The sequence below is a fragment of the Vidua macroura genome, chromosome 1 (assembly GCF_024509145.1).
Source record: "Vidua macroura isolate BioBank_ID:100142 chromosome 1, ASM2450914v1, whole genome shotgun sequence".
In the NCBI taxonomy this organism is placed as follows: domain Eukaryota; kingdom Metazoa; phylum Chordata; class Aves; order Passeriformes; family Viduidae; genus Vidua; species Vidua macroura.
Window position 1 is genome coordinate 34493580 of NC_071571.1, and position 13549 is coordinate 34507128.

At 38.4% G+C, this 13549-nt stretch overlaps 1 protein-coding gene across 2 annotated transcripts in view; it reads left to right on the forward strand.

Annotated features, from left to right (window-relative positions):
- The window catches only part of CREB5 (cAMP responsive element binding protein 5), a 251080-nt gene that overhangs the window by 184202 nt on the left and 53329 nt on the right, over positions 1-13549 (forward strand). For both annotated transcript variants that reach the window (XM_053989512.1, XM_053989522.1), the window contains one exon: positions 683-793. In XM_053989512.1, coding sequence (XP_053845487.1) covers positions 683-793 — 111 coding nt within the window. The remainder of the gene's footprint in view (positions 1-682; positions 794-13549) is intronic.

Consider the following 13549-nt stretch of genomic DNA (forward strand, 5'->3'; position numbering starts at 1 on the left):
CCTTCTTTAGCAGTGTGTGGGGCTTGTCTTTTTTTGGGGAATATCTTCCAGGAAATTATTTTATAGAGGATTTACTGCCATTAGGTTTTATTTGTATCACTCCCTCCCAGCCTAGTGAGACTAGCTTGCAGAAAGGGCTCTGAACAGCCAGGAGAAGTTTTGCTTTGTTTTTTGTTATCTCAGCAGTGCATGAAAGCTTCCCTTACAAGACATGTGGAAAACTCTTCCCAGCTGAGCAGTCCAAGTGAAGGAAAAATAGCCAACTTATTTTCCATATGCTTGAGATTGTAGATTTTTATTTATGCTTTTAACAATCTAAGTTGGGCTGCACTGGGAGGGGAAGCTACAATTTTATACAGTGATGCTTTTAAAACCACTTAACTCTGAGTGTTGTTATACTGAAAGGGAGAAAATCATTACAAAAAAGTGCAAACCTGGGTGGCTGCTACATTTGTTTATTAAAAAAACCCTTTCTTTATAATTGGCTGTGAGTTTTCAGGGCCGATTCTGATGAAACACACGCCTACGTGCATACACATATGCAATTCATGACACAGATTGTTATTTTCCCAGTCATGACTTGAAGAAATAAAGCTGAGTCTATTTAAATAGAAACCGAGAGTAAATTCTTGCAAATGTCTCCAGATGTACTAAAAGCTTTTTTTAAAATTTCTTTTAAAAGATGGAGCGACAAATGTCAATGAACTCCAACATCATGGGGATGCAAGGGCCGAACCTCAATAATCCATGTGCCTCACCTCAAGTTCCCCCAATGCATTCAGAAGCCAAAATGGTAAAAAGAGAATTTTTTGAAATGACTGTATTTTCTCATATTGCTGTTGCATACCAGTTACCCAGACAGTGGGGGGGGGATGTAGCCAGACACTGCTTACTTCATTCTTAGTCATACGTTATACTCTTTTTTAATATGCTGTAGTAAATTGCCTTTGTGTCTATGAACTTTCAAGTTGTTCTTAGTCCTAACTGATCTCTTAGTGAGAGGGAACTGAAGGGTGAACTATCTGATCCATACTGTGCTAAATAGGATTTTTGGTGCAGATCCATAGAATTTAAGCAAATGGTCTGGTTGTTTCTCTAATGGTTTCTGTGTTCCATAACTTGAAAGAAAATTGTGAGTTAATAAAGAATGCAATATAAAGTGTGTGCTGCAGAGGGAGTGTACATAGTCCTTGTTTTTTCCAAATAGGAGCATGGTGTGTCAGAGAAGGATACCAAATAATATCTGTATCTATCCAAATCAATATCTGTATCCATCTCTATCTCTATCTATCTATATCTATATCTATATCTATATCTATATCTATATCTATATCTATATCTATATCTAATCTATATCTATCTATATCTATCTATCTATCTATAAATGGGATATTTTCTTTTTCTGGAATGCAACAAAGGTGTTCCCATCAAAAAGAAGTGTCAGAATTTGGACAAATGTAAATTATTTATACAAGTCAGATGTCATAACAAAAAAACAAAATTGTTTTTTAAAGTTCTTCTACATCTTAAAAGATCAAGGCTTCTCAGGCATGTGTACTGATATAGGATTAATGTGGTTAAATTAAACTAGAGGTGGACCCCTCTAGTTTTTCCCAGCTTTATATGCATTCTTGTGGAGGTATTTGGGACTGATATCCTTGGAATCAAGTAATCAGTGTAGAAACGCTTTGTCTTTTTAAGTTTCAGAACTGCCATTTGCTGCTGTCTAATGGAAATATGAAGACAGAAGTTTTTAGTTTTAACTCTGTAGGGCTTTTATCCTCTCAAGATATCTCATCATAGTGAAAAAAAGGAGTAACTTCATTGAACTTCTTTCAGTGGCATTTTGCCAAGGTAAAATTGTCATAAGTGAGAGAAAGAAATCAAGCCAACGAAGATTAAGCAACCACATATTTTTATATATTTCTACTTTGCATGACTGGTGCAGCTTTTAAAGTTGTTGTCATCCATCCTGAGGCAAAGAAAAATATCTACTTGTCTTTAGGTATGGTGCATATAAGAGACTCTGGGTTAAGAGCAACAACACATACAAGTTTATTCTACCTCTGTTTTCTTAGGTTGGGTAGGTCATGCCTTTGCCTCACTGTTGGTCTGGGTTAGGCTGTTAACCCAACCTCTGTTAACACTCTTTCTAAAACCACATTCTGTAAACATGCAGCCATTTGGCCAGAAGAAGAATGATAGCCAAAAATGCTGGCTCCCCCAGCCAAGGAAAACCTGTGGTCGAGAGTTCTCTCTGCTGTACCACACAGTGACGGTGACATGCCAAATGGCAACAGCATCTGCAGCAGAGCTTGTTAAAAACTTTTTGGAATAGGCAAGTGTTTTTTCAATGCAAGTGTAGCTGAGCCAAGCTAAATACTCCTTGGCTGAATAAATCCAAAACTGGTATCTGTTTTGGGGACTAAAGGTTCTGTAGTTTACTCTCTCCCCACACCCCCTGCCTCTTTTTTAATGGTAGTGTGAGGCTACTCAAGAATAAGATTAAATTATTGGTGCATATGGTGAGAATTCTGTGCTTTAATGACTGAAACTGTATATTAATACAAATTACCTTTTAATCTGGGTAAGCAAGTTTTGCCCCTAAATCTAATGTATGAAGGCATTTTAATGTATGAAGAAATTGCTATCAGTTCCAAAATGTGGTGTAGTGAACAAGCAGAGCCTTTAGTTCTGCCACTCTTCCAAGAGTAGAAAAAAACCTGCACACATTAACTCTTAAGAGGTATAACTCAGAGTTCCAGGACTTTTCCTATTTTCAAATGCGGGTTTGAGGTTTTTAAAACATTTTATATTTCTATATTCTAATTTTATATTTTGTTTCTGTATGAGCACACATGCAATGTAAAAAGCCTCTTCATTTAGCCACTGCTTTAAGGAATATAAATCATCTGCCTGAATACAAAGCAGGAAATATTCAGAGCAAAATTATTTCTTACATGCAAGTTCATGGACTTTAAATCAGAATAATCTGTGTTACAGGGATGTTTGTTCTTGCTATTAACTATTTTGCTTTTCCTCATACTTAAAGCATGATACTTCACATACTCTGGTGACTTAATTAAAAGTTAAAAGTGAGGGTGCTTAGTACCTTATCAGACTGTGTCCTGCATTAGGAAAGAATTTCAGATTTCCCTGGATTCTGCTTATGCTATTACTGCTGGTGCATTCAGCATTGCTTATGTTCTCTTTGACTGGCCCACCCCAAGAAGAATGGATGTGTCCAACACCAGAGTCATCTAAGATGCTTGTAGCTAGTGACTGAAGTAACCGGAGAAGTCCAGGGGACTTTGGGCCTGATTCATCAGATGCCCAAATCCACGGGAGTATAAGCACCTTTGGGAGGCCTATGTGACAGAATGCAGGACAGGCTCCTCTAAATGTGAGACCCAGATGTGAGACCAGATCCTTCTGGCCTCATGGCAGTATCTACCTGAGCAGTGCAAGCACAGTTTGGCATGCAGCAGTCATAACACTGTTTGGTGACACATGTGACTTAATTTGCCTCTGTAAAATGCATGTGAATAAATAATACCAGTAGAGATGCTGTGTGATGCTAGGTTTTTTAAAGAAAGCTGATAGATGGCAAAAGATTCACACCCTTGATTGGTTTATAGTGGGAAATGGAAATGGAGGCCAGTCTGATAGATATATACATTGTCTGATATACAAGCGGATCTACACACAAATATAGAATATGTGTGGCATTAATGTAATGTTTCTATAATAAGCAATACATATTTTAATCACCTTGTGTCACTGGCATTTATGGAAAGCCACACTCTGCCACCCAAGATACTTACTTCCTGGTTTAATTTTTTTCAGGACAACATTCCATCAAGTATTAAGGTATTGTAGATGACATCTCAGAACTGATTTAATTTATCACAGCAATCTCAGTTTCCCTCACAGTATGCCTCTCAATTAGGTTATCACCTAATGCTTTAAAACTGTCCTAGTAAATGAATGAGTGAACATCTAAATCAATACTGCTTTCTTCTTAGATTCACAGCTGAGTGGGTAAAACTCTTATGCTGCCCACCAAAAACACACATTGATTTTATATTAAAATATATTGCATTGGAAAGAGGAGGAAACATATAGCTCTTTAGTGTACATGGTAAAAATATGCAGAGTCGCACGTGCAGCATATTAACATGTGGTACAGTAGGCTGAGAGTATTGTGAAGTTGGAACTGTTGGCAGTGCATTTGCCTGAATATACTGCCTTCATACAGCTTGGTTTTGCACTTTCAGAGTACTGGAGGTTTTAGAACTCGGAAGTGCAATACTGCATGGATTACTGGAGTGAAAGATAAATAGTGTGCACTGAACCACTGGAAGCCTGTGTGACAGCAGGTCTTTTCCATGGAGCTGATGCCATTCTATCTGAATTTTGCAAGGCATTGATCTTTATCTGCAGAAATTTATGGCCTCTGAAAGAAGGTATAAAAAGCAGAGTGGCAATGAAAGAATTGAACTTAAAATTACAGTTCTCAATTTAATCTATTAGTTTTTTCTTTTACAATTTCTGTCTGCCATTTGCTCGATATGTATTTTTATAAAATTTAAATTAAATGTTATATGTGTAGCTTGGCTGTGCTTGTAATCCTGACAGAATGTGTATGGTTCTTTAGAAAAGAAAAGAAAATAAATTATTTCTGTATCAGAAGCACATAGGACTGTGGGCTGTTGTTTTTTGACTTGTAAGCATTACTGAACAGCAAAAAAATTAAAAAAAAATTTTTTTTAAAGTATCTGTCAGGTGAAAGAGTAAAAACGTAACCAGAAAAGAAAAGTAATAAATTGGTAGAGTGTATGTTCCTAATTATAATAGTAAAATAACCAAACCTCCCAATATACCTAAGAATGCCGGACAGCTTTGGCAGAGGAGGAGAGAAGTTATAGCGTCATCAGCACTAATTTTTATTCAAGTTAATCAGAGGTAAGGGTCCACATCCTGTTGATGTCTGTGTAAATCCCAGTGCAAGCATCACTCAGCTCTCCATCCCGGAAGAAAGGCCAGGCTGTCTGCAGAGACCTGGCTGCATTCTGTATGGCTCTAAGACAAGCATGTCTCGCTATCTGCAGGAACACAACGTGCCAGCCAAATGAGAAAGGCTCGGTCACAAAGGTCGAGGGCTTCCATCAGATGCAGATTATGGTCTGAGTTTGGATGGAGCCTTTTGCTGTTCCTTGTTTTACAAATAACATGTGTTTCTGTGCCTGTGATCTGTGACGGTGCAACCGGCGCAAAGCGAGAAGCAGCTGGAGGAAGCTCTCACCCCTGCCCCGCTTTGGTGCTCGGTTCAGCCATTGCAGCAGCCCTTGCATGTGGAAGCAAAAAGTGCAGCCCAAACAGCAGTGGCTGGGACAGCTGGTGGCCTTGGGAAGGACATCCCTCTGGATTCCTGCTCTGAGCCCAGGTTTGCAAGGTTTCCATGCTGATTTCAGGCAAGGGGCTGACATAGGCAGTCCAGGCAGGACCAGAGCCGCTGAAACTCTAGGTTTAGATACTTCACACTTTGTGACTGAAGATACTTTGCTGAACAAAATAAACAGTTTGAAGTCCATGCTTTCCTATCAAGCTGTCTGGGAATAGAATCACTTTAGTAGAACAGCACATAATGCTTCAGGGCCAGAAGGCTTTTCTTTGCATGGCTTCTGGACTGCTGAGAAGAGGGGAAAATGTTGCATCTCTGTAGAGTTTTCAACAGCAATTGCTCACCTTGTACTTCACAATAAAGCAATGAAAGCAGCATAAGAGAAAAAAAAAAGTGCAAAGCAACATCTTCCAAATAAAAAATAGAGTAATGATGAAATTTCCTGTATCAGTAACTGAGAAGTGTTTTCACAGAAGGGACGTTGTGTAGTTAAAACTCACAGTGCTTCTGCAACTGTTGACAAAACTAACTATTCTGAAATTGTATCTCCTGTTATATTTGTGCTTATGTTTAAAAGTCCTCAAAGCCAAACTTTCAGTGTGTTCCTGATTCGTGCTTTAAAACCTTTCCTCGGCAGTAGCTTTGCCTGCAGACAGTGTGCCTTGCTGTGGATTAAGGTATTATTGTGATAGGTGAAGATAAGCATATTGTGGTTTGTTTACTGAAACAGGACCTTGTACCCAACCTGCCTAATTTCTGGATTATGTATATATATTATACTATATAATATTAATAATATTACTATATATATTAATATATATTATATATATTATACTAGACTAGGTAGGAACTAATTCTTCTTAAGCTGTCAGTGGCTCAGTAAATTCACTAGAGAAGCAAGGCAGTTCAGTTACTTAGAGTTGCTGCAAATATGTGCGGAATATCTGATCTTGCTTCTCCCGAGTGCATATGAATTGTGTTGCTTCTTGCAGGCACAAGTTGTAACAATTCCTTGCATTTTTCTTTCTTTGTGTCACTTTATCCTGCAGTGATCTTATCAGCACTATTTCCCTAGAAGAACTTGGATTTTTATTATTTTGTTTGCCTTGATTCAGCTGGGTGTTAAAGTGACCTCTCTTTCTCCCCCACCCACCAGCCCTCACCCTGTCTCTTTCTCCGTGTTTCTCCACCACCCTCTTTCCTTAGAGGATTTACTGTCTTTGTAGATTTGTTTCTCTTTCTCCTTTTCTCCCCAGTGTCCACCCTGATTTTGTAACCATAGCAATAACTGAAATACAATCCCAGTATTTGCTTGCTGTAACTATCATCTAGCCCAACAGATGAACTGTTGGCTTTTTTGTGTCATAAGGTTTTGAAACTGAAGTCCGATACATATGTATATGTAGGGGTAATTTGTTTGGTGCCCAAATGTCCCCTACAGAAAAGGTTTTGTTTGTGTAAAGTTGTGTGTCAGTGGGTGCTGGTGCAAGTAAAAGCAACCACTACTTATGGTAGTGAAGCCAGGGAAGGAAACTGTAAAAATAAAAGCATGGTTGCATTACAGGGAAGTTCTGCTTCACACAGATACATTTCAGTCTCTTTCTTGGAATATGTACAGCTTTCATTTTCCAGGAGTTTTGCAAGATCCACAAATAATATAAATTGTTTTGAGCTTCAGGCTTTTGCACATTAAGCCCAGCATTTGATTGGGATATACTAGTGCATCTCATGACAAGTGTTGGGCTTTGGGTGGGGGAGATGGTTTTACACACTTTACCAGCCCCATATTTTAACCACTGAGGACATAAGAGCTGCAAGAAAAATCCTCATGGCAATAAATTTCTTCTTTATGGACAGGCTTAAAAAGTATTTTCTAAAAACTATGCAGTAGCTAATGAAGCAGTTTATTAATTATGGTAGTCTTCCTGTGAAATAAATAATTTCAAACTGTTGAACTGAGAGAGAAAATTGGAGTGACTCACTAGAGGCCACACAATTTGTCAGTGGAAGAGCTGAAACAAGCACAGAAGAATTTTTGGCTGCCAGTTCCAGAAAACACAAGTTCTGTCTGAGAAAAATGTATGGGTTTTTTTTTTTTTACTTAATATTAACGTTGGTAATATCAATATAATTGTTGAAATACACTGGTTTTTCATGGCTAGTGGAAGAATGGGAAGACAGAACTCCTCAAGCTTACAGGGAGTGCAGGCTCAAATTTAGGATTCAAATCTGAATGAAGGTGGTGCTTTGTGTTTGGATTTAATGCCCCTGAAATTTCCTGAACTTTACTGATGAGATTTTGGCTCAGAATGACAAAAATTAACTGATCTTCTGAGACTTCTGTCATCTGAGATGATGGAAGCCTTGTGAGATCAGCTTCCCTGGCATCGTGGCTTTCACTGAAATCTCAGGAGAGCACTTACTTTCACATAATGTCAACCATATCCAAACCAGGACTAAAGAATACCCCTGCAGAGCTCCTTCTAAGATCACAGACATATTTGAAACCCTACTACAAGCTGTGTGCAGTCCAAGGGAATGTTCACAGCATTTGTTGTTTATTCTGTCAGATATGGCCGGTGACACTTCTCAGTGCTGGGAAGGATATATGCTGTCCTCCAGATGTTCATTTATGTTTAGAGGAGGTAATTTAAAAACTGGGACAGGCTGGGTCTCCCACCCTGGAAACACTTACGCAGCAAACTGTTCTCAGCTCTGGTTTTTACTAGCAAATTGCTGGCCAGTAGAGTTTATCTGAGACTTTAGTGTATAAAATGCTATGTATAATCTTCCCAAATGTGCTCTGTAGTCAGACTGCATGGGATGCAGCATAGTTAGTTGTGTCCCCTGCACTCCATATCCCCTTTATTCTGACTGCTGCGCAGCCCACTTTATGGGATGCCCCCCAGGGGACCTGAGTTACCTTTACTCCGTTTGTTGCTCGTATGCTGAGGACTGGCTCTGGCAAGGTGGGCACATCCAAGTGACTCTGCTTTAGGTAGTTCCCTTCATTTCAAAGAACTTACGTTATGAAGAAGACAGTGAAATACTGGACATTGCTGGAATATTGCAGAGGCAGGGGGAACAAACACAGACTTTGACCAGCTGAAGGTGAACTAGCATGAAGATTTGACTAAAAAACTATCAGTTTTTTTAGGAATAGAATTCAATTTATGCAAAACCTTCATCTGCTAGTCATAGATGTCCTTTTTTTTTTCCTCCCATTTTTTATATTAAAGTCACACTGAAACCAACTCTTTTTCATATTGAAAAATGTTCCACAAATCTTACTTTAAGATAATATCAGATTCTTCATTTAGTAACAATATCAGTGGGGAAGAACTTTAATTTAGGATTGTTATCTTCATGATAAACATTTTCATTCATGAAAGCTTGGTCTTAAAATTATGTCTTAAAAACAAAAAAGAAAGAAAACTTTTGTAAAATAGAAAAGAGCAGACAAGATTTTTGCGGTTTGGTTGTTCAGTTTACTGGAAATGATTTAAAACGAAACGTCCATCTTTTCACTACAACTCATCTCCTCTCCGTTTTAATTTTCCAAAATGAGTGTTCAGAAAGGAGACAAGCCCCTTAAGCAATTTAATATAGAATATCATAATCCTCTAGTTTTATAATATGAGAGTCAAGAATTTTAGTATAGTCAAAGATTACTTTTCTAATTTAGCCCTGATCCTCAGCTGTAAACTTGGATGAGTTGACTTCAAATGAGTTGTATGTTTTTTGCATCAGCTGAGGACCTAGTTTATACTTCTGAATTTCAACATTTCCTTTAGGCGAGATTTGGCCCTTCCAGAATTTTATACTGCCAGGTAAACATTTTTTTTTTTTATTTTGGTTTTAATTTTTTTTTTGTTTAGAATTCATATTCTGTATTTTACAGAATGTTCTGCAGACTGCATACATTCTGACTACAGAGCATATGTGGGAAGGTTATTCATAGCATTTTATACACTAAATATTTAATACATATTTGCCTCTTATTCTTGCACATTGGTGTTTTGACAACTGCTCCAGAATCTCATATGAACTTTATCTGACTTCACTTTTCAACTCAGCTTCCTGTAGGTGTTCATTACATAATATTTAAGGATACATTATTTTCTCTAATCCCCTGAATAATACCAGAAGATTTTTATAATTGATTCATCATACCAGACAACCACTAGCAGTTTTGTGACAGGTATTGGTATCTGTCCCTAGTGATTCATAATGAAAAATTGCCAGATGTTTATTTGAAAGTGATGGATGATTCATGTTGTTATATTTAGGTCACATTATTCTGGAATGTTTAAATTAGACTACAAGCCACCTCTGAATATACATGTGCAAACATAGAGTACATTTTTAGTTTCCCATCTGGAAATACATATAAAGTCCAGGACTGTTTGCAAGTCATGAGAAATATTGTTATCTTTTTATTTTGGTATTTCAGTTCACACTCATACTAATATGAAAAGTTTAGTAATGGCATATCCTCAATACTGCCCTTAAATGCCAGGGTTACACATGAACTCCAATGGGATCTAGCAAATGTTTAAACTTTTATTAAAGCCCAAAGCCTAAAATAGACTTTACTAGACCTGTACAAATTATTTTAAATTATGTAAATATTTTTAATATGTCTGGCTTCTGACAGAACACCACTATACACTGAAGTATGACATTCGCCTTACTGTGCCAACTTTTTAGTTTTTTTTTTCTTCCCAAAATACCTAGCATCATTACTGGATTTGACTAGAGTCTGCTTTATGTGCTGCTTGTGGTTCAGGAGAAATATATGTGAAGAGGATGGACTGTGTTCCCCGACTGTTAACAGAGGCTCTTTAGCATGAGGTTAAGCGTGAACTTTGTTTTGGCTGCCAACAAAGCAGCCAGGAGATACCCAGGGTAGGGGTGGGGGAAGTCCTGATCTGCTTTCCATCTAATGGACGTGTGCAGCTGCTCTGCAGGCTGGTGTTGGTGTATAGTGTGTGACTATGTCAGAGAGAAAACTATTTATTTGGAGGTTTGTAACAGATACTGCTCGAACTTCATCTTCCAGGAATTTTATTAAATTAAAAAATACTGCTAAAACATTAATATATGGATGTGTACAAAATCTGGGGGTTTGAGTTCTTCATTTAAGCTAGAGGCAGTGGTAGGCGATCGTAAGAGCCAGCAGTCTGAAGAGCCCTAGGTTTATTGGTCAGATGTTTGAAGGTGCGCATGTTTGTGCACATGTCCATTTTTCTTTCCTGTGGTTACAGAGGGTTTTTTTCCTCCTCCATTACATGCAATTTTGCTATGCAAGCATAATCTTATCTAGGCCTATTTGGCTAACTTTCTCCATTTATTTATTTGCATATTACCTTATCTTCTGTTTAGAAACCGCTTTTCCTGAAATACTTTTGAATGCCGAAGAAAAATAAATGTCTGAAAATCCAAGTGTATTATCCAAAGAACACTTACTAACACTTGGGGTGGCTACCATTTGCACAAAGAAAAAGCAATTTGTTCAGCTACATGACTTTGCTGAGGCTTGTCAGTCTTCTAAATCATGTTAGTGGTGGATTAGTTTGATTGGAAACTTGATCTAAGCAATGTCTGAATTTGTTGCATACAGAGTTCCCAGAGGTAATATAGAGTTTATGTGAAAAAAAGTATATAACCACATCAGTACTGAGAACTAAAATAGAAATGAATTGCCCTTGGTGAAATTTTGGTTACTGGGATTGCTCACGGATACTGAAATCCTTCATTTCAATAGGAAATAAGAAAATAAGGTAGCTTAATCTCATTTTTAAGATTTTAGAAAGTAAAGCTTCCTTTTCTACTGCACTTAAAATTCAAGATGTGTTTATGCTAGTCTTAGTAAAACTGGTATATGTGACTCATGATGCTAGTTTACTACTACCCACAAAAATCCAAATAACATAGCTATGACTTGTAGTACCCATCCAGTATGTTCTTTCCTCCTATAGGAGTGAAGGAGGAAAGCTATCCCTAGGGCTCCTGGTCACCGCAGCCTGGGTGACGACCAGCTGGATGAAGTAGCCCTAAACTTCCTCCTGTTTTTGGTTTGTTCCCTCCATAGTGAAAAAATCATGATCATGCATTTCTCTGGAGCATGTAAGATCTCCCTGCAGGGACTTTTCAGATCTGAAGCAAAAGTGAAGCTCTCTTGAGTTGCAGATGTGAAGGAGATGATAAGGAACAAGGATTAAGTCCTGGATGTCTTTAAACAGATTCTAAAATCTGTTAAAAAAAAAAAAAAAATCTGCTGTAGATTCTGTTGAGTCTCCTGCCAGTTACAGGGCAGAAGAAACCATGATCCACGCATAGTTGGGAAATGGCATTTGCCTGAAGCCATGAGGTGCCTCCTGTCACTCTCCATCCTTTGTTTCTCAGTGGGATGTTACCATCACAAGTGATGGACCATATCCACGCTGATGGTGACAGCACTGTGCCAGGAGCCTCCTTGCAGAGGCCGAGGCAAAAGGGAAGGAGAAGTGCCCAACAGGGTCTATTCGGGCTCCAGGTGCTTCCAGTGCTGATTCTGGGCCACCATACCCAGCGAAGAGAGACAGACCACAGTCCTGGTGCTCCTGAGGTGAAGGAGCATATGTGTCATCTCTGCAGGCAGGAAAGCAGGACCCCTTCCCCCATAGTGTTTGTGAAAGACTATGAGAGCCCAGTTTTCACCAGCTGACATTTCCTGACCCTTCCCAAGCCTTGGTGTAGGGTAGGTAGGGGCTGGTGCTGGGCTTTGATTTGCAGGACAGCCAGCAGTGCATCCATGTCTCTGTGGCTGCTCCTCTTCTTTGCTGCAGAAAGCCACTCAGGACACACCTCCAAACCCCTCTCTGGTTTTATACACCCAGCAGGTAATGTTAGCATGGTATCAGTGAAAACCCTACCTGTCCACTTGAATCTCCGTGTAGTATTTGATGTATCTCCCATAATAAATTATGTACTTGGAGGAGCAATAACAATAGCTGAGATTCTTGAGACAAGAAGAGTCACATTACCAGAAGTACCAAAAAGGCTGATTAAAATTAAATCGTAGCAGACAACAGTTGTGTTACAAAGGGAGGCTCGATTACAGCCAAATCACTTTCTTTGCTAACCTCTGACTTATTTATTTCTCCTGCATGCTGCATGCTGCATACTCTTTCTGATTGTAATGAGCATTAATTGATTAGCTGGATCTATGAAGAGCTTGAGCACTCATAAGTACTATCCCAGTGGGTACACAACTAAATAGTTTATGAGGTAATTAGTATTTTAATGCCTTTTCTAATGAGCCTTTTCAGTAATGAAATCTCATGAGAACATTATTGGTTCATATATATTTCTTCAGACAAAACAAAAGGTAAGGTAATGCTATTAAGAGATTTTAAAGCTAGTTTATAAAATGGTTTTCAGTAACTTATTTTTGAATGCTTGCCTTGGTTCATTTTGCTTTATTAAAAAAAAAAAAATCTTAGTTTTTTCCCTGCTCTGCCTATTGCAGTCCTCTCTTCTGACAGAATTCTTACACTATACTGCAATTTCAAATAATTGGGATAATTTCTGAGGCTGCTACCCGATCTCCTAAGTTCAGCTGTAAGTAAATAATACCACACTGTCTGAGCGTGTTGTTTCAGATGTGTTCTCATCCTGGAAAAAAAACCAACTCTGTGCCTGGCTGCACAGTGCCTTGGATTTATGACTCTGTCAAGTTTGATAGAATGACCAACCTCCACAAAGATTTTCAATGTCAAGCTGAGCTCTATTCTGGAGGCTTGAAAGCAGCGCAGAACTTGCAACCATACAGGCAGGCTTCAGCTTTGTTGTATATACTCCATTTTACCTATGGAGAAAGTAGTAGAAAGGACAAGTCCTTTGCCTTGAATTTTATTTTTGTGGTACCTAAGAGAAGACAGCTGAATATTGCTTTTCTGGAAAGAGATTTTTCAGTGTAAGAATGACTCATTTTATCATTAGCCACAGAGATTCCTGTTCTCTGGAGATCACAAGGTCTCAGTAGCTTTTTTGTTCTTATTTCTTTTAGGCCTCACTTCTAGATGGAAAGTGCAGTCTTGTCCTGAGTGGGACTTCAACTGAAGTTTAATAGCTGATAGAAATGTGGGGAAACTGCCTGAG